This window comes from Ranitomeya variabilis, chromosome 2, assembly GCF_051348905.1.
Source record: "Ranitomeya variabilis isolate aRanVar5 chromosome 2, aRanVar5.hap1, whole genome shotgun sequence".
NCBI lineage: Eukaryota > Metazoa > Chordata > Amphibia > Anura > Dendrobatidae > Ranitomeya > Ranitomeya variabilis.
Window position 1 is genome coordinate 116,937,854 of NC_135233.1, and position 25,988 is coordinate 116,963,841.

General features: G+C 44.4%; 2 protein-coding genes across 2 annotated transcripts in view; both read right to left on the minus strand.

The window, feature by feature from the left end:
• The window catches only part of LOC143804614 (DNA-directed RNA polymerase I subunit RPA2-like), a 391,215-nt gene that overhangs the window by 104,026 nt on the left and 261,201 nt on the right, over positions 1-25,988 (minus strand).
• On the minus strand, positions 47-8,444 carry LOC143804615 (uncharacterized). Its single transcript, XM_077282872.1, has 4 exons — positions 8,265-8,444; positions 2,736-2,865; positions 1,815-1,885; positions 47-1,105 (listed from the first exon to the last, which is right to left on the minus strand). The coding sequence occupies exons 1-4, from the start codon at positions 8,416-8,418 to the stop codon at positions 1,098-1,100; spliced, it is 363 nt and encodes a 120-aa protein (XP_077138987.1). The 5' UTR covers positions 8,419-8,444; the 3' UTR covers positions 47-1,097.

Consider the following 25,988-nt stretch of genomic DNA (forward strand, 5'->3'; position numbering starts at 1 on the left):
AGCTTATTCTCATGTTTTCCTGTAACAGAAACCACAGAAATCAGTGTTTTGATAATAAACACTTCTCTATGTTTCCCATAGATTATTACCTCTACGTCTACAGATCTTTTACCGACAAGATTCTTTAAGAGACGATTTTTACAAGGTTGTTTTTCTTTTCATTGCGTTTCTAATATATTTTCAGAAGGGGAGAAAAAACAGAAAAGCAAAAAAGCAAAACCTCAATGTCGTGAAGGGATTAAAAAATGCGTTTTACTGAATCTTTCCTCACAAAACTATATCTCAATGTACTCCGCTTCCTCAGCTCTCTAATATGGAACCTGCATTTTAAACTGTATTTTCTTGATGACAGGTTCTCTGTAAAGAAGACTGTTCATCATAAATGTTTCTTGTTGAACTGGACACATGATGTAATATGGGCAGTAAAGTGGAATAAAACATTTTTAAAAATTTGCCTCAGTTAAGTAGATATTAGTAATCAAAATACTTGTCGTTACTAAGGTAACTTGTGAAATCAGAGTGAGAATTGCCAGAGAGTTTTCACTGGGGGTGCACTTCTTTTCCCTCTATGACACTGGCCACATCTAGAATATGGGATCTAGTTTTAGGCTGCACATTTAAAAGAGGATATTCAGAAATTAGAGTCAGTTGGAAGGTGGGAAACTAGACTATTACATGGGATGGAAGGCCTCTCATATGATGAGAGATGGAAAAGTTGGGCTTCTTCCATGTGATGTCATTAACATATATAATATATGTGTGTGGTCAATACAAAGGTTTAGCACATGACTAATTCCTTACAAGGACCATACTTAGGACTAGGGGGCACTCATTACCGATGGAATAAAGACCATAACTGCAGCTAATTAGGAAAGTGTTCTTTACAGTTAGAGCAGTCAGACTTTGGAATACCAAAAACTTTGGTTTTGAGCACTTTGAGGGGTGCAGTTTTTAGAATCATGTCACTTTTGGGTATTTTCTGTATTAAATGCTCCTCAAAGTAACTTCAAATGTGAAGTGGTCCCTAACAAAATTGTTTTTGCAAGTTTAGTTGGAAAAATGAGAAATATGCTATTGCTGATCAACTTTTAACCCCTTTAACTTCCTAAAAAAAAAAATTATGTTTCAAAAATTGTGCTGATGATAGCTAGACATGTGGGAAATGTTATTTATTAACTATTTTGTGTGACAACACTCTGATTTAAGGACTTAAAATTAAAAAATTAAAAATTGCAAAATTTTCCGATATTTTCAGACATAAACGCAATTTAAACTGAACAAATTTTACCACTGTAATGGAGTACAGTATGTATTGAAAAAACTGTCTCAGAATCGGTGGGATCCGTTGAAACTTTCAATAATTATTACCACATAAAGTGACACTGGTCAGAATGAAAAAAATTGGCCTGGTTATGAAGGCGAAAAAGGCTCTGGCACGAAAGGGTTAAGAGACCATTTCGAATAAGATGTTCTTCTATTAAGTATCAAATGTCCCCAGAGTAAGTCATCGGCGTCATAAAGCTGTTACCAAGTTATAAAAAAGCAAAACTAACTATTGGCATATAGATTTTATAGCCTTGTCCAGGGTTAGAAAAATGTAATTGGTTTGTTTGAAAAATAAGAGCACCCCTGTGTACAGGTTGTGCCTGGTATTGTAGCTCCGCTCCAGTGACGGGAATGTACAGAGCTGCAATACCAGGAACAAGCTGAAGAGTGTGAAAGCATAGGGGGTTTTTTTTGTTCTTTTTATGGCAGCCCTGTTTTTCTTATCCTGGAGAACTGCTTTAGTGTCAGATTGGTTAGGCTGTACTTACCAAGAGGTGCAGTAGTCGCTCTGTCTTCATCAGATCCATCATCTCTCCCGGATTCATCCTTTGTCAGATGTCTTTAAAACAGTAAAATATAAGGTATATTGTGAATTACAGAGTAACATATCTGTATTCTGCAGAATGAAATATAGACTCTTATGTTTCTTCATTCATTTGTCTCTTACATTCTGTAGAAACATTGGCAATAAGTAACATTTTGGTATTTATCAACCATTTTTCATGTACATGAAAGTTCAATATGTGTGGATCGTACTGGATTGTAAGGTAATGTGAAGATTAGCCATGAGTGGATTTATTTGAGTGGAATTGAATTTTGCTCATATTTACAAAACTCAGAATTTTGGAGAACACAGATTGTTTGTAGTTCACTCCACGCAAATAAGACAAAGTGGAAGCTAGCTGCAGCCTCCAGCTTGCGGAACAGTAGAGCGCTGGCAAAAAGTTTAGCTTTCCTCTCTGACCGACTTCTGCTGCTTTATTCTCGATGGCCAGTTTTCCACACTATCATTGTACCGCGCCTCTGGCCAAGTGTTCCCTTTGGATTGGAACGTTGGCTACAAGTGGGCCCTGAAAGGTCTTTGCTCATGTAAGCCCCAACCAAGAGCCAACACTGTGCGCGAGCTGCGGGCAGAGAGCAGTGGGGCTTCCGGAGAGGGGCTTGGTGATGCATGAACTTTATTTTCTTCTTTCCTCCATTTATTATGGTCTGAGACTGGGGAGACCCCAGAGCATAATAAGAACAATCAATTTGTGAAGAATAATTTTGCTGTGAATCAAATCTCTAAATAAAACCTGCATGATTTGGCAGAATTTTGTCACAGCCTCTCATCTGTAATAAAGATGTACTTATGTACTTTTTTTTACAGACTCCCATGTACAATATAAATCATCCTTTACAATACTCACCTCCATATGATTTTACAGACTTTATAGATGACATCAACAATGAACTTTGCAAGGTGGTAGCTGGTGATGTGAAATACAGCATAAATTATGAATTCATTCCAAGAGATGTCTGGAGGAACAATAACATCCACTGAAAAAGAAGAAAGAATATGTATATTATATATATTCAATAACTTGTCTGTAATACACTATGCCATTATTATCAAAGGGAATCTGTCACCAGGCTTTTGCCATGTTATCTGAGACAGCCATAATGTAGAAGCGTAGACCTTTATCACACCGATGTGTCAATTACTGGACTGTTTCAATAGAATCACTGTTTTACCAGCAATTGATTATCACTACAGGACAACTGGTCTTGCGCCTCCTAGTCCAGCCAGACCTCCAGCACTGATTAGCCGCTTTCTGTCAATATACAATGTAAACACAAAGCTGTGGCGGGGTTATACACAGCTCAAAACCTGAGCTCTGCTCAATCTGCAGAAGAGAAATCTGTGACTCTATTCAATTTTCTATTGGACTGTAGGACCCGGCAAGACGATTAAAAAATGGGGCTTAAGGCTACTTTCACACTAGCGTTAACTGCAATCCGTTGCAATGCGTCGTTTTGCAGAAAAGACACATCCTGCAAAAGTGCTTGCAGGATGCGTTTTTTTTGCATTGACTAACATTACGCGATGCATTGCGACGGATTGCCACACGTCGCAACCGTCGCGCGATGGTTGCGCCGTGTTGTGGCGGACCGTCGGCCGCAAAAAACGTTGCATGTAACGTTTTTTGCAGAACTCCGCCCCCACCTCTCCGCACATCCCCGCAGCTCACAATGGGGCAGCGGAAGCGCTGGAAAAATGCATCCGCTGCCCCCGTTGTGCGGCGGAGACAACGCTAGCGTCGGGAACCTCGGCCCGACGTACTGCGACGGGCCGAGCCCGACGCTAGTGTGAAAGAAGCCTTAGTTTGCAAGATTGTCTCAGGGATGATGCCATAATAATATACAATAGATATAATGGACAATATAGAGATCTATCCAGTTGCTTAGGTAGAGACCGATGAGTCACGGTGAAAAATTTTGACCTGGGTCCCACCTGCATATTTGTCAGATGTATGGTCTCTTGTAGCAATCCAGATCCTGTGAAGACATACGTGTTTGCCCCCTCGTGTACAATGTCCCCATCCTGTAATAAAGTCCCCAATTCTGGCCCTTCATATAATAATATCACCCATCCTGGCCCCTTCCTGTAATAATGTTCCCCATCCTGGACCTCATTCAGTAATAATATCTACCATCTTGATATAAAGTCTTTATCCTTGGCCCCTTCTAGGTATAATGTCCTACATCCTGGTATAATGTCTCCCTTTCCCAGTATAATTTCCTCGGTATAATGTCTCCCTTTCCCAGTATAAAGTCCTCATTCCTTTGCCTCCTCCTGGTATAATGTCCTCCATCCTGGATCCTTTCCTGGTATAATGCCCCCCATTCTTGGCTCCTTCCAGTTATATATACCCCCCATCTCGGTATATTTTTACAGTAATAATGTCCCTGTTCTACAGCAAAAGTAAAAAAATGAAATGATTCTATTCAACTTCCCCCACTCCCACTACTTGTGACATCTTCTTCCATAGCCGGAGCAGAAGTCGGCAGCTGACTTTAGCGCTCCAGTGACGGGAAGCGCATGACATTGCTAGCATTCGCCACTCGGTGAATATTTGTGCTGCAGTGAATTTCAGCTCAATGTATGTCTGCAGGGCCCACCTACCCAGGCCTGGTCGCACTCACTGTGACCTCGATCGTCAGGCCCCGGATCTATCTTTCTATATCCAGGCATGTAAACATATCAAAAGGGCCTGTGTGTCTAGAGGAAAAAAAGACATCTGGAGGCTTTTCCATAAATAGATAATATTACTAGATATCTGCTCTAGATTACTGGAGAAGAGGGATTGATCCAGGAGTGGAGTCTAATTGCAGCATTTATTAGGAAGGCACATTGGCTACAGAACATCGGGTTTACTTCAAATTAATGGTACCGCTCATTACAGTAATTAATATGGACCCGACTCCACTCCCATAGGGGTGGAGCCGCATATTCATTACTGTAATGAGAGGTACCATGTGACCGCTCACTACAGGAAGAAGCTGCCGACGCCGGGGAACCAGGGACCGCGCCAGGAGCAGGTGAGTATAACGCAGTGTGCGATATTCACCTGTCCCACGTTCCACCGTCGGCGCCGCTCTGTCTTCTGCGTCCTCTGCAGTGACGCTCAGGTCAGAGGGCACGATGACGCGATTAGTGTGCGTGCCGCCCTCTGCCTGAACAGTCAGTGCTGAGGATGCGGAAGACACGGCGGCGCCGACGGTGGAACGCGGACAGGTGAATATAGCAAGTGCCAGGGGCCTGAGCGACGAGAGGTGAGTATGTGACTTTCTTTTTCTTCTTCTAATCCTCTTCCCCATTTTCTTTTCCGTTGGCTGCCTTTCTAAGGAAATTGTTATTTTCCTCTCCCATGTCTTACATTGCCATCTAGTGGTCAATTATCCTCCCAGTTTATTGCTGCTGTGTTCTCATGCACAGCAGTAATTATTAGGTAGTAATACCTCACTTTTCACTTCTATATTATTTCCAAAAAAAATCATTAGCACCACAGCCAGAGCCATCTTTTAATTTTTTGTAATTAGGGTACCGTTTAATTTTCACATTTATTAATTATCATTATCAATTATCTATCTCTGTGCTATACCCTATAATTAGACATTAGTTTGGTATGCGGTATCTATAAAGAGACGTGTTCCACGTCCATCCACATAGACAACCTTCTCTGTTCTATGGGGGTATTAATTATTTATTTATAGCATAGTAATACGTATATGTACATTTAATATGTGAAATATATCACTACTGGGAAATCGCTGGTCACCACCTGTTTTTATCTTTTTGGAGGTTCAATTGTTTACATCACCCTGTCTTTTTAATATCGTTATTTTAAACTAATTGTTCAATAAAGATCCTTTTATCGTTACTTACTAATGTGTCACTTCATACCTCAATAGGTAAATTAAATTCAGCATCTATAACCGAAGTGTTTGTGTTCTGCCTACACTAAAGCCCTTGTTTCGGATTATGGTATTAATTTCTTTTTTATCGCAGCACAGCATATGAGGCAAATATCTCTATGGAGCATCTTATGGGGCGATAATCAGCATTTGTGCAGCATTATATGGGGCAAATGTCTGTATGGAGCATCTTATGGGGCCATAATCAGCATTTGTGCAGCATTATATGGGGCAAATGTCTGTATGGAGCATCTTATGGGGCCATAATCAGCATTTGTGCAGCATTATATGAGGCAAATGTCTGTATAGAGCATCTTATGGGGCGATCATCAGCATTTGTGCAGCATTATATGGGGCAAATGTCTGTATGGAGCATCTTATGGGGCGATCATCAGCATTTGTGCAGCATTATATGAGGCAAATGTCTGTATGGAGCATCTTATGGGGCGATAATCAGCATTTGTGCAGCATTATATGGGGCAAATGTCTGTATGGAGCATCTTATGGGGCCATAATCAGCATTTGTACAGCATTATATGGGGCAAATGTCTGTATGGAGCATCTTATGGGGCCATAATCAGCATTTGTGCAGCATTATATGGGGCAAATGTCTGTATGGAGCATCTTATGGGGCCATAATCAGCATTTGTGCAGCATTATATGGGGCAAATGTCTGTATGGAGCATCTTATGGGGCCATAATCAGCATTTGTGCAGCATTATATGGGGCAAATGTCTGTATGGATCATCTTATGGGGCGATAATCAGCATTTGTGCAGCATTATATGGGGAAAATGTCTGTATGGAGCATCTTATGGGGCGATAATCAGCATTTGTGCAGCATTATATGGGGCAAATGTCTGTATGGAGCATCTTATGGGGCCATAATCAGCATTTGTGCAGCATTATATGGGGCATATTTTAATATGGAGCATCTTATGGGGCCATCATAAACTGTATGGAGCATTATATGGGGCTCCTTATCCAATATGGATATTCAAAAACACTTAACCTACTGATGTCTCAATTAATTTTACTTTTATTGGCACCTATTTTTATTTTTGACATTTACCGGTAGCTGTTGCATTTTCCACCCTAAGCTTATACTCGAGTTATTAAGTTTTCTCAGTTTTTTGTGGCAAAATTAGGGGTCTCGGCTTATACTCGGGTCGGCTTATACTTGAGTATATACGGTATTTCCTATACCTCCCTTCTGTTACATGTAGAAGTTATTGTATCCAGCCTGCAGTATTACACTTCTATGTCTTATCTATATATTATTTGACTAAACACTTGTATCAGTCCTGGTCATGTATTTAGCATTAGATCCTTCATGACCTTTGACGTACATGTACGTCAAAGGTCGTGTCCTTGTGTATAATGCCGTTCTCATGCCAAGCCTGCATGTCTCCTGGAAGTTAATGGCTGATTCATGTGATTTTAACAGTTGCGGGTGGAGTAGAGCTCCACCGATGGGTGTTAACCTGTTTAATGCCGCTATGAATCTCTGACATTTGCATTTAACACGTGCCGCGGGGGGTCATATCAGAAGCTGATCGGCGTACCCGTGACATGTTGGGGGGTGACGATGGGTTGCCATGATAGCCGAGGGTCTGCTGAAGATGCCATGCTTGTTGTTCGGATCCTCTTGTGAAAGTCAGCCTGTAGCTGGCGTTCATAGGAGAACGTGGCTTTAGCTATACATAGCAGTGTTTATCCACTGTTATGTATAGCACAATCAACCAATCACAGCTTCAAGTCCCTAAAGAGGACTATTAAGTACAGTAAAAATACAGTAAAAAATGAAAAAGTTCATTAAAAATTAAACACTTTAAAAAATAATTCTAAATACACTTTTGTTATCGCTGCATTTGTCAATGGAGATCTCAATGTGACATTATGATGTGTGGAACATGAGGAGCGGAACACGAGTGATGTCACAATGGGTCAGATAACTGCAACCACTAAACATGGAGCAGCTCCATCAATCTATATATGATTAATATAATATTAATGTATAAGGACCAAGCCGCGTTACAGGGTATTATGAATGTATGGGGGCCGCATAGAGAGGCATTATTCATGTGTTGGGGCACAGGGAGACATTACTATTACTGGGCCACATAGGGTGGCGATATTAACTCATGATGAACACATGGGGGACAGGTTTACCAGATGGGTGCCACATAGGGGCCAATATTAATGTATGGGGACAGCATAGGGGACATTATTACTATATGGGGGCCAGATAAGGGGACAAAATTACTGTATATGGGTCACATAGGAGGAAATGATTAAAAATCGAAATCGCCAGAATAAAATGTTTTGGCAGCTGCAACATTGCAATAAAAGGCGATCAAAACATTGACTGGACCCCAAAATGGTATCAGTAAAAATGTGAACTCAGGGCACAAAAATAAGCCTTCACCCAGCCTAATGGTGTTTACCCCATAATATGTGAATATTTGGAAAAGTACTTACAAATAAAGCGGGAATACGTTGGCCAGGAATCTTGGCGGTAGATGTTGACAGGCGCCATATGGTTTGGCACCGGATCACGGCGGCGGATGTTGGCAGACACGTCTTCCATACGTGCTAATAGCACACTCACGATTAAAAGAAATCGAAAGAGCATTTCAGCCTGAAGAAATATCGCTTAATGTGTAATCCACAGTGAGCTTCTTCAGACAAAGCCTCTTCCTGCAGCGTCGCTGCCTTATAACCACAAATTCCGTGATGTCACAATGGAGATCTCTATGTGACATCACAAGGAGCGGAACACGAGTGATGTCACAATGGGTCAGATAACTGCAACCACTAAACATGGAGCAGCTCCATCAATCTATATATGATTAGTATAATATTAGTGTATAAGGACCAAGCCGTGTTAGAGCATATTATGAATGTATGGGGGCCAATATTATTGTAAGGGGGCAGCAAAGGGGGACATTATTACTATATGGGGGCCAGAGAAGGGGACAATATTACTGTATATGGGTCACATAGGAGGAAATGATTAATATATTAGGGGCACATAAAGGGACATTATTATTTTTTTTATTTGTTTCTTGTATGTGGTAGTATTGGTACACTGTGTGCAAAACTATTAAAGGCGTTGTCTAGCCCCTATTTTGCCCCCTAGAAAGTAATAATGCCCTGTGCCCCTTTCATAGTCACAGTAACTCAAGTTCCCCTATAACCATAAGTGCCCACTTTACATTTAATAATGTCCCCAGTCTCCCCCCTGTACAGCTCTCTTATACACAGTATTATTTATTATTATTATTATTATTATTATTATTATTTATATAGCACCATTGATTCCATGGTGCTGTACATGAGAATAGGTTACATACAAATTACAGATATCATTTACAGTAAACAAACTAACAATGACAGACTGGTACAGAAGGGTGAGGACTAGTGTTGAGCGATACCGTCCGATACTTGAAAGTATCGGTATCGGAAAGTATCGGCCGATACCGGCAAAGTATCGGATCTAATCCAATACCGATACCCGATACCAATACAAGTCAATGGGACTCATGTATCGGACGGTATTCCTGATGGTTCCCAGGGTCTGAAGGAGAGGAAACTCTCCTTCAGGCCCTGGGAACCATATTAATGTGTAAAAGAAAGAATTAAAATAAAAAATATTGCTATACTCACCTCTCCGACGCAGCCTGCACCTTACCGAGGGAAGCGGCAGCGTTCTTTGTTTAAAATTCGCACTTTTCTTTCCTTTACGTGAAGTCCCGGCTTGTGATTGGTCGCGTGCCGCCCATGTGGCCGGGACGCAACCAATCACAGCAAGCCGTGACGTAATTTCAGGTCCTTCAGGATTTTAAAATTACGTTCCGGCGTTGTGATTGGTTGCGTCGCAGTCACATGGGCGACGCAACCAATCACAGCAAGCCGTGACGTAATTTCAGGTCCTTCAGGATTTTAAAATTACGTTCCGGCGTTGTGATTGGTTGCGTCGCAGTCACATGGGCGACGCAACCAATCACAAGCCGTGACGTCACGGGAGGCTGGACACGCGCGCATTTTAAAATGCGCGCTTGTCCAGCCTCCCATGACGTCCCGGCTTGTGATTGGTTGCGTCGCGGTCAACCAATCACAAGCCGGGAGGCTGGACACGCGCGCATTTTAAAATTTTAAAATGCGCGCGTGTCCAGCCTCCCGGCTTGTGATTGGTTGATCGCGACGCAACCAATCACAAGCCGGGACGTCACGGGAGGCTGGACACGCGCCCATTTTAAAATGCGCGCGTGTCCAGCCTCCCGGCTTGTGATTGGTTGACCGCGGCGCAACCAATCACAAGCCGTGACGTCACGGGAGGCTGGACACGCGCCCATTTTAAAATGCGCGCGTGTCCAGCCTCCCGTGACGTCACGGCTTGTGATTGGTTGCTTCTCCCATGTGACTGCGACGCAACCAATCACAAAGCCGGGGCGTAATTTTAAAATCCTTAAGGACCTGAAATTACGTCACGGCTTGCTGTGATTGGTTGCATCGCCGCCACATGGGCGGCACGCGACCAATCACAAGCCGGGACTTCACGTAAGGAAAGAAAAGCGCGAATTTTAAACAAAGAACGCTGCCGCTTCCCTCGGTAAGGTGCAGGCTGCGTCGGAGAGGTGAGTATAGCAATATTTTTTATTTTAATTCTCTCTTTTACACATTTTTACATTAATGTTGTTTCGATACCGATACCCGATACCACAAAAATATCGGATCTCGGTATCGGAATTCCGATACAGCAAGTATCGGCCGATACCCGATACTTGCAGTATCGGAATGCTCAACACTAGTGAGGACCCTGCCCTTGCGGGCTTACATTCTACAGGATTATGGGGAAGGAGACAGTAATGTTGAGGGTTGCACGAGCTCCGGTGTTGGTGAGGCGGTAGCTTCGGTAGTGATGAGGAGGCAGTGGGGTCAGTGCAGGCTGTATACTTTCCTGAAGAGATGGGTTTTCAGGTTCCGTCTGAAGGATCCGAATGTGGTTGATAGTCGGATGTGTTGTTGCAGAGAATTCCAGAGGATGGGGGACATTCGGGAGAAGTCTTGGAGGCGACTGGATGAGGAGCGAATAAGTGTGGAGGAGAGAAGGAGGTCTTGGGAGGACAGAAGATTACGTGAGGGAAGATATTGGGAGATTAGTTCAGAGATTTATGGAGGAGACAGTACACATTATAAGGCCCACTCACTGTATAGTACCACCCACATAGTATACTGATCCCTTAGTATCCCCCAAACTGTTTGATGGTTCCAACACTGTATGATGGCCTCCTCACTGTAATCTCCACACTGTGTTATGGCCCCTTCACTGTAATCCCCACACTGTATGATGGTCCCTCACTGTAATGTCCACACTGTATGATGGCCCCCTAGATCGCCTCCATTTAGTATAATGCACCAGATAGTCCTTAATATAGTATAATGCACTTCCCATAGGCCTACTCTATATTGTATAATGCACCCCCATAGACAGACTCTATAGCACAAGGCAGCACCCCCATAGGCAAACCTTGCACTATAAGACAGCACCCCATAGGCAGACCCTGTACTATAAGGCAGCACCCCCATAGGCAGACTCTGTAGTATAATTTGTGTTACAACATTATTGGAAACATATATGCACTGTGGGATAGTGTCAGACCAATAGCGATGGTTTTGTTTGTTAACTTCACCATTCACAAAAAAGATTACCTCATCACTGAATATAATGTTCTGTGTAAACTGAGGGTCCTGTTCCAATTTTTGTTTTGCCAATTCTGCAAATTCAGCGTGCCGATCTGGGTCATCCTCGTTGAGATGTTGCAGCAGCTGGATTTTGTAAGGGTGACATTTGTGAGTAGCTAATATCCACAGAAGGGATGTTCGAATGATGCCACTCTCCAATGATATGCAGCGAGTGCTACCCTGTGGGCTCTTGCTGAATGATGCTAGGACAGACACTGATGATTAGTGACAGTTTTCTTGCGTCCACATTTTGTCAAATCCAACACTGAACCTGTTTCACAAAATTTGGCAAGCAGTTTGCTAACTGTAGCATGGGAGATGGGTGGTCTCGTAGGGTGTCTTGCATTGAAATCTGCTGAAGAAAGAATTCCAGCTCAACGAGACGGTGAAAAAGTAAAAACTGGGTACTTTATTCACTTCCTATCAGAAGCAGAGGATAAAACATAAGCACAATATAATAAAAACACTATCTACGCGTTTCAGGTGGCACAGCACCCTTAATCATGATATCTAGTGTGCAGCCTGTTCCATGCTTTTTATATAAAAAGCCACAAACAGGAAGTTGATATCACCAACCATTCCCATTTTATTTAGGTGTATTCATATAAATGGCCGACCCTGTACTATTTGGGTGCACAGCAGAGCTCGGAAGGGAAGGAGCACCGTATGATGTTTTGAATGCAAAATTGTCTGGAATTGATGGCGTGCACAGTGTTGCATTTTTGAGAGCCCCCGATGTGTCTAAATAGAGGAAACACCCCACAAGTGACCCCATTTTGGAAATCACACCCCTCAAGTATTTTATCCAGGGATATAGTGAGCATGTTGTACCCAGAGGTATGACACAGAATTTGATAACATTAGCCTGTAATATTGAATATGTCATTATTAGTGTTGAGCACAAGTGCTCGCTACTCCAGTTTGTATCAGGTGCTTGGGTATTCACCAAATATCGTGGGTGCTCGAGTGACATGCTCGAATCTCTTCCTCGCATGTTTCTTGGCTGTTAGACATCCCTAAAAAAACATGCGGGGTATCTGAGATACTCGGTGCATACCAGAGCACCTGATGCAAACTTGAGCAACGAGCACTTGCACTCAACACTAGCTGTCATATTGTCATCACATTTCTTTTCCATTTTGAAATAAAACCAATTCTCACTCTAACCCTAACCCTAACACAACCCCAAAGCAACCCTAACACAACTCTAACCCAACCCTAACCACAGCCCTAACCCCAACCCTAACTGCAAAGAATGGAAAAAAAAAAAAAAAATATTTTATCATTTTGATGTAACTAATGGGTGACAAAGGGGGGTTTGATTTACTATGTGTTAGGAGTCGAGTTTCCTCTGCTGCACAGGGAGAATCTCGATCTGTGTCTGCTGCGGTCTCCCATTCTCCATCGGCCGCAGTGGAGCCTGCTCAGCGGAGATGTCGGTCCCAGCGTCTCACTGAGTCTGGTTCAGTGCAAAGGGTTTTTGCTGCCTCTCCAGGCTCTGCTATTGTACCCTGCACTGATCTACGGCGAACAGGCTTTTCTGGGACTAAGTCCTGCTTTGCACACACTGAGCATGCCCAGGGTAAGAGCTCTCAGTGGAGATCAAGGGTCACATGTTCAGGTACTGCAGCCAAATCTATTGGTCTTTCTAGGAAGGTCCTGTAGGTACGCAGGCTCTGTAGCAGTCTCCCATTGGTCCTCTTTTGGAAGGTCCTGTACGTGCTGCAGCTATTTAAAGGGACACTGTCACCTGAATTTGGAGGGAACAATCTTTAGCCATAGGGGCGGGGTTTTCGGGTGTTTGATTCACCCTTTCCTTACCCGCTGGCTGCATGCTGGCTGCAATATTGGATTGAAGTTCATTCTCTGTCCTCCATAGTACACGCCTACGCAAGGCAAGATTGCCTTGTGCAGGCATGTACTACAGACATGGCCATGTGCTAGTATCTTCTAAAGTTACATGCTTTGCGCCACTGTGGTCATATGCGTGAATGTGTTCAGGGACCCGGCTGAAATAAGCCCCTAGAATGCTGGCACCTCCGGTGAGGAGATTGTGTATGAGAGTATTCAGGGACCCGGCTGAAATAAGCCCCTAGAATGCTGGCACCTCCGGCGAGGAGTGTTGTGTGCATGCATGACCACTGACTGCTCTCTTCTGGGTAGTTAGCCTTTTGTCTCTGTGAGAGTTAACAGGGCACAGAGCTTTACTTTCTCAGCCGCTCTGTGAAGCTAACAGAGCTGGTTAATACCGCCATATTGTGCCGCCATTCACTTAGCGGCAGGATATTTCCTTCACGGTGGATCCCTTGTTGCGAACGCACCAATCACATCAATAAATATATTTGGTGCGTTCCGCAAACCCTAACACTATATTTTTTTTATTTTTATTTTGATCACTGTGATAGGGTCTATCACAGTAATCAAAATGAACCAATATGAAAAATTTCCTACTGTTGCCGGGTACCGTCCAGCAGATCTCGGTGGCCGCACTGCGCATGCGCCTGCCATTTTCTTCCAGGAAGATGACGCGGAGGGCCGGGGAACAGAGCAGGGAGACTCGGGGGGGGAAGGGGGAAGCCATTTCCTTTTCCTCTGGTATGCTAGCTCATATCAGAGGAAAGAGAAATAAATTGTAAGGCCGGCGTCACACTAGCGAGTTTTACGGACGTATGAGCGCAGAAAATACGTCCAGAAAATACGCATTGCACACGGCCCAATGATTCTCTATGGCCCAGCTCCTATCTGCTGTAGAATCACACTGACAGAATAGAATAGAATAGGTAGAATAAATGTGTACACATAGAATAGGTATATATATATATATATATATATATATATATATATATATATATATATGTCAGTGAGACACACACAAATATATATATATATATTTATATTTAATTCAGCGCTAGATAGCAGAAAAGCCGGTAATTCAATTGCCGGCTTTTGCTATCTCCTTCACAAACCCGACAGGATATGAGACATGGTTTACATACAGTAAACTATCTCATATCCCTTCTTTTATTACATATTCTTCTTTACTAATGTAAGAAGTGTCTCTGTTTAAAATTTGGGGTCTCTAGCTATTAAATTAAAGGGTTAAATCCCGGAAAAAATTGGCATGGGCTCCCGCGCAATTTTCTCCGCCAGAGTGGCAAAGCCAGTGACTGAGGGCAGCTATTAATAGCCTAGAGAGGGACCATGGTTATTGGACCTCCCTGGCTAAAAACATATGCCCCCAGCCACCCCAGAAAAGGCACATCTGGAAGATGCGCCTATTCTGGCACTTAGCCTCTCTCTTCCCACTCCCCTGTAGTGGTAGGATATGGGATAATGAAGGGTTAATGTCACCTTGCTATTGTAAGGTGACATTAAGCCAGGTTCATAATGGAGAGGCGTCAATTATGACACCTATCCATTATTAATCCAATAGTACGAAATGGTTAATAAAACACACACATTATTAAAAAGTATTTTAATGAAATAAAGACACATGGTGTTCTAATATTTTATTATACTCTTAATCCACCTGAAGACCCTTGTCACCTGAAATAAAGTTTAAATAAACAAACAACAATATCCCATACCTTCCGTTGTTCAGTTTTGTCCCACGCTGTAAATCCATGTGAAGGGGTTAAATAATTTTACACCCAGGAGCTCTGCTAATGCAGCTGTGCTCCTGCCTGTAAAACTTGGTGAATGAATGGAATGCAGGGGAATGTACTGTAGTTACCTCGAGTCGTGGTGCTGCGCCCTCTGCTGGATGAACTCTTATGAACTCGAGCTTGGGAGCATTTCAGAATATTTTCCCACGCTTGAGTTCCTGAGGACTACCTCTTGAAGCTGAGCAAGAGAATGCCAAGATTGTGCAAAGCAGTCATTAAAGCAAAAGATGGCTACTTTGAAGAACCTAGAATATAAGACATAATTTCAGTTGTTTCACACTTTTTTGTTAAAGGGAACCTATCACCCCGTTTTTTAAAGATTAGATAAAAATAGTGTGAAATAGGGGCAGAGCTGGGCTTTACATTACTGCCTTTTTGGTGCCTTTACACCCCCATTAGGCTGCCGAAATACCTTTGTGAAGTGGCCGTTTTGTCCTGTCACTCAAGTTGGTCAGGTCGGATGGGCGTGGTCACAGCGCTGTTTCTCCCCCAGATCAGGCTCATCATTACGTTGGTGGCGTAGTGGTGTGCGCATGTCCAAGGTCCCGAATCCTGCACAGGGGAGTGAAAATAGCAGCGATGTCCGTTATTTCATTGGTGGTCGGTGGGCGCGGCCATCTTGCTTTAGCCGCGCGTGCGCAGAAGCGGCGCTCTGCTGGCCGCGGCTTCAGGAAAATGGCCGCGGGCATCCGCGCGTGCGCAGATGGCTATCGCGGCGGCCATTTTCGTGAAGCCGAGATTCGAACTCTGCTTCACGAAAATGGCCGCCGCGATAGCCATCTGCGCACGCGCGGATGCCCGCGGCCATTTTCCTGAAGCCGCGGCCAGCAGAGCGCCGCTTCTGTGCACGCGCGGCCAAAGCAAGATGGCCGCGCCCACCGACCACCAATGAAATAACGGACATCGCTGCTATTTTCACTCCCCTGTGCAGGATTCGGGACCTTGGACATGCGCACACCACTACGCCACCAACGTAATGATGAGCCTGATCTGGGGGAAAAACGGCGCTGTGACCACGCCCATCCGACCTGACCAACTTGAGTGACAGGACAAAACGGCCACTTCACAAAGGTATTTCGGCAGCCTAACGGGGGTGTAAAGGCACCGAAAAGGCACTAATGTAAAGCCCAGCTCTGCCCCTATTTCACACTATTTTTATCTAATTTTTAAAAAACGGGGTGATAGGTTCCCTTTAAGTATATAATTCCACATGTGTTATTTCATAGTTTTGATGGCTTCAGTGTGAATGTACAGTTTTCATAGTCATGAAAATACAGAAAACTCTTTAAATGAGATGTGTCCAAACTTTTGGTCTGTACTGTATATTGTATATATAAAACTTTCATCCTTCACACGGTTTAATAGTAGATCTATCCAGCAGCCACATAGATTTAAGTCACAATGATCAGATTACAGAAACATCCAAAGCATGCTCTGCTCCTATATGGACACAGGACATCATGAAGGCAGCGAGAGAAGGGCAGTGATGTCATCTATTGAGAATAATAGATTCTGTGTTATCTAATGTACATAGAGCTTTATCTATAATTTATAATCCTGTCTGTGATCATAATGAACCTGTTGAAAAGTCATCTGCACAGGAAAGAAAACATGAATCTAGTATACAATTTAGTGACCAGTGTAAACATTTTATTTCTGATTATTGTATGACATTTAAAGCCATGAACAATTTAGAACCCGGCTATTTAAAGAATCTTCTTAAGTCCCCTACTCCTTGCCAACCGCTCAGAACAACAGGCATGAATAAACTGTTCATACCCATACACGGGACGTCGTCATTACCTGGATCATTTGGGGAAAGCTCATCCTTGGACACACTTGAATCATGACTGATGATGCACCTGTTCAGTTCAGCATTTGCAGACAAATAACCCACCCGTCCTCTACATCGGGCATAATACCAAATAAATTAATTTATTTTACAAATTCACTTTGACTCCATTGTGAGAAAATAAAAATAAAGGGAACACTAAAATACCACATCCTAGATATCACTGCATGAAATATTTCAGTCGCAAATCGTTATTCATTACATAGTAGAATGTGTTGAGAACGATAAAACATAAAAAATGATCAATGTAAATCAAAATGAATATCCAATGGAGGTCTGGAGTTGGATTGATACTCAAAATCAAAGTGGAAAATCAAATTACAGGCTTATCCAACTTCAGTGGAAATGCCTCAAGACAAGGAAATGATGTTCAGTTGTGTGTGTGTTGCCTCCATGTGCCTGTATGACCTCCCTACAATGCCTGGGCATGCTCCTGAGGTGGCGGTGGATGGTCACCTGAGGGATCTCCTCCCAGACCTGGATTAAAGCATCCGCCAACTCCTGGATAGTCTGTGGTGCAACGTTACGTTGGTGGATGGTGCGAGACATGATGTCCCAGATGTGTTCAATCGGATTCAGGTCTGGGGAACGGGCACGTCAGTCCATAGCTTCAATGCCTTCATCTTGCAGGAATTGCTGACACACTCCAGCCACATGAGGTCTGGCATTGTCCTGCATTAGGAGCAACCCAGGGCCAACCGCAACAGCATATGGTCTCATAAGGGGTCTGAGGATCTCATCTCGGTACCGAATGGCAGTCAGGCTACCTCTGGTGAGCACATGAAGGGCTGTGTGGCCCTCCAAATAAATGCACCCACACAACATTACTGACCCACTGCCAACCTGGTCATGCTGAAGGATGTTGCAGGCAGCAGATCGCTCTCCATGGCGTCTCCAGATTCTGTCACATCTGTCACATGTGCTTAGTGTGAACCTGCTTTCATCTGTGAAGAGTACAGGGCACCAGTGGCGAATTTGCCAATCATGGTGTTCTGTGGCAAATGACAAGCATCCTGCACGGTGTTGGGCTGTGAGCACAACCCCTATCTGTGGACGTCAGGCACTCAGACCATCCTCATGGAGTCGGCTCTAACCGTTTGTGCAGACACTTGCACATTTGTGGCCTGTTGGAGGTCATTTTACACGGTTCTGGCAATGCTCCTCCTGTTCCTCCTTGCACAAAGGCTGAGGTAATTAATGGTCCTGCTCCGGCAAGTTGTTGCCCTCCTATGGCCCCCACCACATCTCTTGGTGTACTGGCATGTCTCCTGGTAGCGCCTCCAGCCTCTGGACACTACACTGACAGACACAGCAAACTTTCTTGCCACAGCTCGCACTCATGTGCCATCCTGGATGAGCTGCACTACCTGAACTACTTGTGTCGGTTGTAGAGTATGTCTCATGCTATCACGAGTGTGAAAGCAAAATCAACATTCAAAAGTGATCAAAACATCAGCCAGAAAGCATTGGTACTGAGATGTGGTCTGTGGTCCCCACCTGCAGAACCACTCCTTTATTGAGGGTGTCTTGATAATTGCCAACAATTTCCCTGCCCTGATACTGTTTGCCGGCAGCGCTACAGGCAAACAGCCTAGCATCCTGGTTGCCTGGCAATACTCACTTCCGGTGTGAGCGCGTCTTACAGGAAGTGTGAGCGGCGCCATTTGTTTTCAGCACGGCGGCTCTGTTACTAGGGAACGCCGGTTTCTGGAGGAAATACGTAAGGTTGGAAGCGCCTCGCACCCTCCATCTGCTAGCCTCATGTGTGTCTGCGTGTGACGTCACCGGCACAGTGTGTGCATTGAGAACGCGGGCAGCCACGTGGGCCTCCTGAATGGGAGCATGGCAGCACGTGATGACATAGTAGGTAGGAAGCGCCTTGTACTTTTCATCTGCTAGCCTCATGTATGTCGGCGTGTGACGTCATTGGCACAGCGTGTGCACTGAGAACGCGGGCAGCCACGTGGACCTCCTGAATGGGAGCACGGCAGCACGTAATGACACAGTAGGTCTTCTACATGTTTGGTTTAATGTAGCCATGGTGATCCACAGCCGCATTTTGATTAATTTAGGGGAAGTGGTCATGAGGTTTCCACCTCCCCTTCTGTTACTTAAACACAAGCCCTACGTCCGTGCCACTCTCTGCAGGACAGCATAGAGGGTGGCAGGATTTTTGTCCCTCCTTTTTAGCACACAGGCACTTTATCTCCATGCACAAGCGAGTCCCCTGAAGAATCAGCTTGGATGAAACGCGTCGGGACAGACGATATAGGGAGAGTGCAGGGCATGTGCATATAGGGGTAGCTGTGGACTGCCCTTGTAAGGGCAGGAGCTTTGGGGATAGTTTTACTGATAGCCCCATAGGGACTGACATAGGGACTGTCGTCTCTTCCCATCGGATTTTCCCCTGACTAGAGGTTATCCGACGCTCCTTTGCCTACACCTAGGAACGGGTGAGATTGTTCCTTTTTTTACTATATGTATATAGTCACCAGTGGCACTGGTTATATCATATGTGTGTGCTGCTAGCAATCTATTGTTTTTACATGTAACTAGGTATATGATGATGCTGAGTGTTAATTATGTATCCTACTTCGGCTTTCTTATAGGACATATCCTAGTGTTTTATTGATTTCTCTAGAAAATTGTGTATAGATGAAATCATATAAACCTGTCAGGGGATAACTGGTCTGTATGATCATATACCAATTGTCAAAGACCTTAATCCCCTTTTTTATTCACTTGGGTGTTTGGTTTTGTTTTTTCGTGTGGCTTTAGTTAATAAAAGTTACGTTTTATTCCTTCCACTTTTGCTTTGTTATATATAATTTATAGTGGTCCCATCTATGTGACTATGTGACAGTCAGTATATAGATTGTTGCTTTTTTCAAGAGTACAGGGCACCAGTGGCGAATTTGCCAATCATGGTGTTCTGTGGCAAATGACAAGCATCCTGCACGGTGTTGGGCTGTGAGCACAACCCCTATCTGTGGACGTCAGGCACTCAGACCATCCTCATGGAGTCGGCTCTAACCGTTTGTGCAGACACTTGCACATTTGTGGCCTGTTGGAGGTCATTTTACATGGTTCTGGCAATGCTCCTCCTGTTCCTCCTTGCACAAAGGCTGAGGTAATTAATGGTCCTGCTCCGGCAAGTTGTTGCCCTCCTATGGCCCCCACCACATCTCTTGGTGTACTGGCCTATCTCCTGGTAGCGCCTCCAGCCTCTGGACACTACACTGACAGACACAGCAAACTTTCTTGCCACAGCTCGCACTCATGTGCCATCCTGGATGAGCTGCACTACCTGAACTACTTGTGTCGGTTGTAGAGTATGTCTCATGCTATCACGAGTGTGAAAGCAAAATCAACATTCAAAAGTGATCAAAACATCAGCCAGAAAGCATTGGTACTGAGATGTGGTCTGTGGTCCCCACCTGCAGAACCACTCCTTTATTGAGGGTGTCTTGATAATTGCCAACAATTTCCATCTGTTGTCTATTCCAGTTGCACAACGGAATGTGAAATTGATTGTCAAACAGTATTGTTTCCTAAGTGGACAGTTTGATTTCCCAGAAGTTTGGTTTACATGGAGTTATATTCTGTTTAAGTATTCCCTTTATTTTTTTGAGCATTGTATATACTGTATGTTTATCAGAATGGGGCCCAGGATAAGCAACATATACCGAAATGGGGAACATGCATACCGGGATGGGGAACACAGTCGGGAAAATACCATAAGGATTTGATATACTGCAGATTTTGCTAATTTTCCCAAGTACAAAGAACGGAGAGATCTGTAATTTTTATTGTAGGCTCACTTCAACCTTGAGAAACAGAATCTAACAAAAACCATGAAATCACATTGTATGGTTTTTAAATAATTAATTAGCATTTTATTGCATGAAATAAGTGTTTGGTCACCTACCAATTAGCATTCCAACCTTGCCACCATGGCCAAAACCAAAGAGCAGTCTAATGACACCAGGGAAAAATGTGTAGACGTAGGCTACTTTCACACTTCCGCCGGTACAGGGCCGTCGCAAACCGTCGGCCCGACGTACCGACGGATATTGTGCTAAATTTAGCACAACATGGGCAGCGGATGCAGTTTTACAATGCATCCGCTGCCCATTGTGATGAGCGGGGAGGAGGGGGCGGAGTTCCGGCCGCGCATGTGCGGTCGGAAATGGCGGACACGTCGCACAAAAAAAGTTACATTGAACTTTTTTCGTGCATCGCGTCCGCCAAAACACGATGGATCCGTCGCACGACAGATGCAACGTGTGCCCATCCGTCGCGATCCGTCGCTAATACAAGTCTATGGGAAGAAAATGCATCCTGCAATCACATTTGCAGGATCCGTTTTTTTGCCCATAAAGACGGATTGCGACAGAGAACAAAAGACGGAAGTGTGAAAGTAGCCTCAGAACATGGGAAGGGCTACATGACAATAAGCAAGCAGCTTGGTGAGAAGGCAACTGTTGGCACAATTATTAGAAAATGGAAGAAACACAAGATGATTATCAATCTTCCTTGGCCTAGGGCTCCATGCAAGATCTTGTCTCGGAGGGTAAGGATGATTCTGAGAAAGGTCAGGAATCAGCCCAGAACTACAAGGAAGGACCTGATCAATGACCTAAAGAGAGCTGGGACCACAGTCTCAAACATTACCATTAGTAACACACTACGCCATCATGGATTCAAATTCTGCAGGGCACGCAAGGTCCCCTTGCTCACGCTAGCACATGTCCAGACCTGTTTGAAGGTCGCCAGTAACCATCTGATGATCCAGAGGAGGAATGAGAGAAGGTCATGTGGTCAGATGAGACCAAAATAGAACTGTTTGGTATCAAGTCCACTTGCCATATTTGGAGGAAGAAGGATGAGTACAACCCTAAGAACCCTGTCCCAACCGTGAAGCATGGTGAGTAATGATCATACTTTGGGGGTGCTTTTCTGCAAAGGGGACAGGATGACTGCACCTTATAGAAAGGAGGATGAAGTCATGTATCACGAGATTTTGGAAATATTTATGGAGGAGAGGGCTAAAATCCCTGGTGCAGTGTGTGCAAACTTGGTCAAGAACTACAGGAAACATCTGACCTCTGTAATTGCAAACAAGAGTTTCTGTACCAAATATTAAGTTCTGTTTTTCTATTGTATCAAATACCTAATTCATGAAATAAAATGCAAATTAACTCCTTTCTGCCAGCCGAAGGAATAGTACGTCAGCTGGCAGCATCCCCCGCTTTGAGGTGGGCTCTGGCGGTGAGCCCACCTCAAAGCCGCGACATGTCAGCTGTTTTCAACAGCTGACATATGCACGCAATAGGCGCGAACGGAATCGCGGTCCACCCACGCCCACTAACTAGTTAAATGCCGCTGTCAAACTCTGACAGCGGCATTTAACAAGCACTGCCGGCCGTGCGGTCAGAAGTACGCGTACCGCTGACCACGTCACATCATCGGTGCATTGCCATCACAACCAGAGGTCTCCTTGAGACCTCTATGGTTGTTGATGGCAGATTGCTATGAGCGCTACCTTGTGGTCGGCGCTCATAGCAGACCTGTAATTCTGCTGAATTGAGGTGATCTGTGCATAACCTCTATGTAGCAGAGGCGATCAAGTAGTGCATGCTTCTAGCCTCCCATGGAGGCTATTGAAGCATGCCAAAATTTTTAAAAAAATTGCTAAAAATATTAAAAAAATAAAAAAATATAACAGTTCAAATCACCCACCTTTCTCCCCAATCAAAATAAAACAATAAAAAAAAAATCAAACCTACACATACAGTATTTGGTATCGCCGCGTTCAGAATCGCCCGTTCTATTAATAAGAAAAAAGAATAACCTGATCGCTAAACGGTGTAGCGAGAAAAAAAAATCAAAAGTGGCGATCAAAAGAACGTATCTGCACAAAAGTGGTATCATGGTATAATGTAGAGCCGTAAAAATAAAAAATATTTTTCCACAAAATGAAATGTTCTCCCCTAATTTTTTATTTTCCCAAGGTTACCAGAAGAAATTTTAGCACAAACGTTGTTGTGCAATTTGTCCTGAGTACGCTGATACCCCATATGTGGGGGTAAACCACTGTTTGGGTGCAATGCAGAGCTCGGAAGGGAAGGAGCGCCGTTTGACTTTTCAATGCAAAATTGGCTGGAATTGAGATGGGACGCCATGTTGCGTTGGGGAGCCCCTGATGTGCCTAAACATTGAAACCCCCCAAAAGTGACACCATTTTGGAAAGTAGACCCCCTAAGGAACTTATCTAGATGTGTGGTGAGCACTTTGACCCGACATTTGCTTCACAGAAGTTTATAATGTAGAGCCGTAAAAATAAAAAATAATATTTTTTCACAAAAATGAACGTTTTGCTCCCAATTTTTTATTTTCCCAAGGGTACCAGAAGAAATTGTACCCTGTTATGATCTGGTGACTTTGGAGCCACATGAAGCTTTCTCTGGAGTAGGTGGAAACTGTACTGACCGCAAACCCTGAACTAACACCGCAACTAGAAGTAGCCGTGGGGTGTGCCTAACAAACCCTAGACACCTCGACACAGCCGAAGGACTAAATACCCCTATAGATAGAAATAGGAATACTACCTTGCCTCAGAGCAGAACCCCAAAGGATAGGCAGCTCCCCACGAATATTGACTGTGAGTTGGAGAGGAAAGACATACGCAGACAGAAAACAGAATTCAGCAAAAGAGGCCACTCTAGATAAATAGGGAAAGCTATTTAGATAGAGGAATATATTTATGGGAACAATATATATTTTTTAAATTTATTTAGGATTTTTTTGGGGGGAGGGTGGGAGTGGTGGGGTCAGCAGGTTGTTCAGAATGTGGACCCGGCCTGGTGGTGGCAGTGGACTGCCATTCAGGATCTGGAGGCGGCCTAGTGGTGGTGGCGGTGGACAACCGTGCAGGATTTGGAGGTGGCCTAGTGGTGGTGGACAGCCGTGCAAGATCGGGAGGTGGCCTAGTGCTGGTAGAGGTGGATAGCCGTGCAGAAGCAGGACTCGGCATGGTGGTGGAGTGGCTTTCAGCAATACCCGGCATGGTGGTGGCGCTGTAGTGGTGTGCGGCAGGACTGGGCATGGTGATGGCCGTACAGTGGTATGCAGCAGAACTCTGTATTAAGTGTGTAATTTGTGGCACAGGTGGAAATACCACCTGTGGCTGCTGGAAGTACCGAGTCTGTTGCATGGCCTGAATGTAAGCATCATTGCATCACATTGAGCTGGAGTTCAGGCGTAAGGTGTTCCGACATGCCCTGCTCTATCTTATTTAAAAAAAAAATGGTGTGCTGTTCTCTGGAGGTCGGCTTCCAGACGGTTAAGGCGTTGGTTGACATCCTGGAAAAGTGTGTTAATATGGGTCAGACCACTTTCCAGTCTGTCTCCCAGCGCCTTCAAGCCATTCTAGAAGACCGAGCTCAAGTGAATAAACTCGGGCATGAATGACCTGTCTGAGGCCTTCTGCCGCTGGCGGGACACACTCCCTCCTCCCCCTTACTATCTCTTCCTGGCTGTGACCATGCACTGTTCCCCCATGCTACCCCTTCACACACACTACTAAGTCTTTATTCTATGCCCACTCACACTTTTGTCCCCCCATACTGTTTCCTCACACTATTCCCCTCAATAGTCTCCTAACACATTTACCCTCTCACTCTGCCTCCTCATGCAATCCCCGACTCCCCATACTGTGTCCGCACCCATCCCATGAGCGTTGCTCCCCATACTGTGCTGCATAGGTTTTTCCTTCGCCCCTATACTGTTTCCTCATACATGCCCCCTCTCCCCCTTGCTCCTCATATTGTGTCTTGAAATTTATGCTGCTCCCCATTTTGTCTGCTCCTGCCCCTTCCTAAGGGGCAAAACATAAGATAAAACACAAAGTCCTTATATCTGAGGGGTTCACCTGCTCAGACCACCATATGTCTTCAGTTCCTCCTGGAGCTACGTCTGGAGACTCTCCTCTCCAAACACAACACAGAGAAAACAAACAGTGGCTGCACATTTAACTCCCCAGCCACTCCCTTGAGATGGAGCTATGGTGAGTAGGTGTCTGTCCCGCCCATCTCTCACCTACTCACCTAAAACCCAGATAGTGGCTGGTTAACCCCTTCAGTACATAGCTGGAGAGAAATGTATGGGGTTCAGATCACAGAGGAAAGCAATTTTTGTGAAACATCTCCCCTTGCATACAGTGCCAGTGACCCTGTCACAACTTCCATACACAGTAAATACCACCAAACCCAGAAAAAATCTCCCCCACACACAGTAAATACCCAACACTATATTTCCCCTTTCCTGCCGTTACATTTAATCTTCGGTGTCTTAATCTCCTCTGGAGCACTCACCACCAATGTGCACCCCTCCATTGCCGGTGTAATCACATGACCTGATCATGCTGCTGACATCGCACTGACCCAGCGGTCAGAGCTTCAATTGTATTCTAGTCTGACAGAGCCAAGTACAATTGATCACTGGGAGCCGGAGTGCTGCACGTACTGTGAGTCGGCTGTCAGTTTGACAGCCGACTCAGAACTGCTGACTCCCAGTCCATGGGGCAGCAAAATGCAGACATTTCAGACCACCGCATTAGGTGGCTCGACTGTGCCGCCTACTGGCTTCGCCCGCACCTGCCCCGACTCCTTCCCCCCTAGATACGCCTCTGCTAACAACCAATGAGATGTAAATTCTTATTATTTTCTTCTGGAATTAGAGTGGCAAGGCTGAGAAGTCCTAATGATGTTGGCTTGTTAGGAAGCTGTGAAGCAGAGACGTGACAGTTAAAGGGAACCTGTAACCCCGTTTTTTGAGTATGAGATAAAAAATACCGTTAAATAGGGCCTGAGCTGTGCGTTACAATAGTGTATTTTGTGTACCCTGATTCCCCACCTATGCTGCCGAAATACTTTACCA

Coding starts and splice junctions, on each gene's coding strand:
- LOC143804615 (XM_077282872.1), bottom strand. CDS start 8,418: ATGCTCTTTCGATTTCTTTTAATCGTGAGTGTGCTATTAGCACGTATG. Junction 2,866..8,264: donor AACGTATTCCCGCTTTATTT/GTAAGTACTTTT, acceptor CTTCTTTTTCAG/TGGATGTTATTGTTCCTCCA. Junction 1,886..2,735: donor GTCTGTAAAATCATATGGAG/GTGAGTATTGTA, acceptor ACTGTTTTAAAG/ACATCTGACAAAGGATGAAT.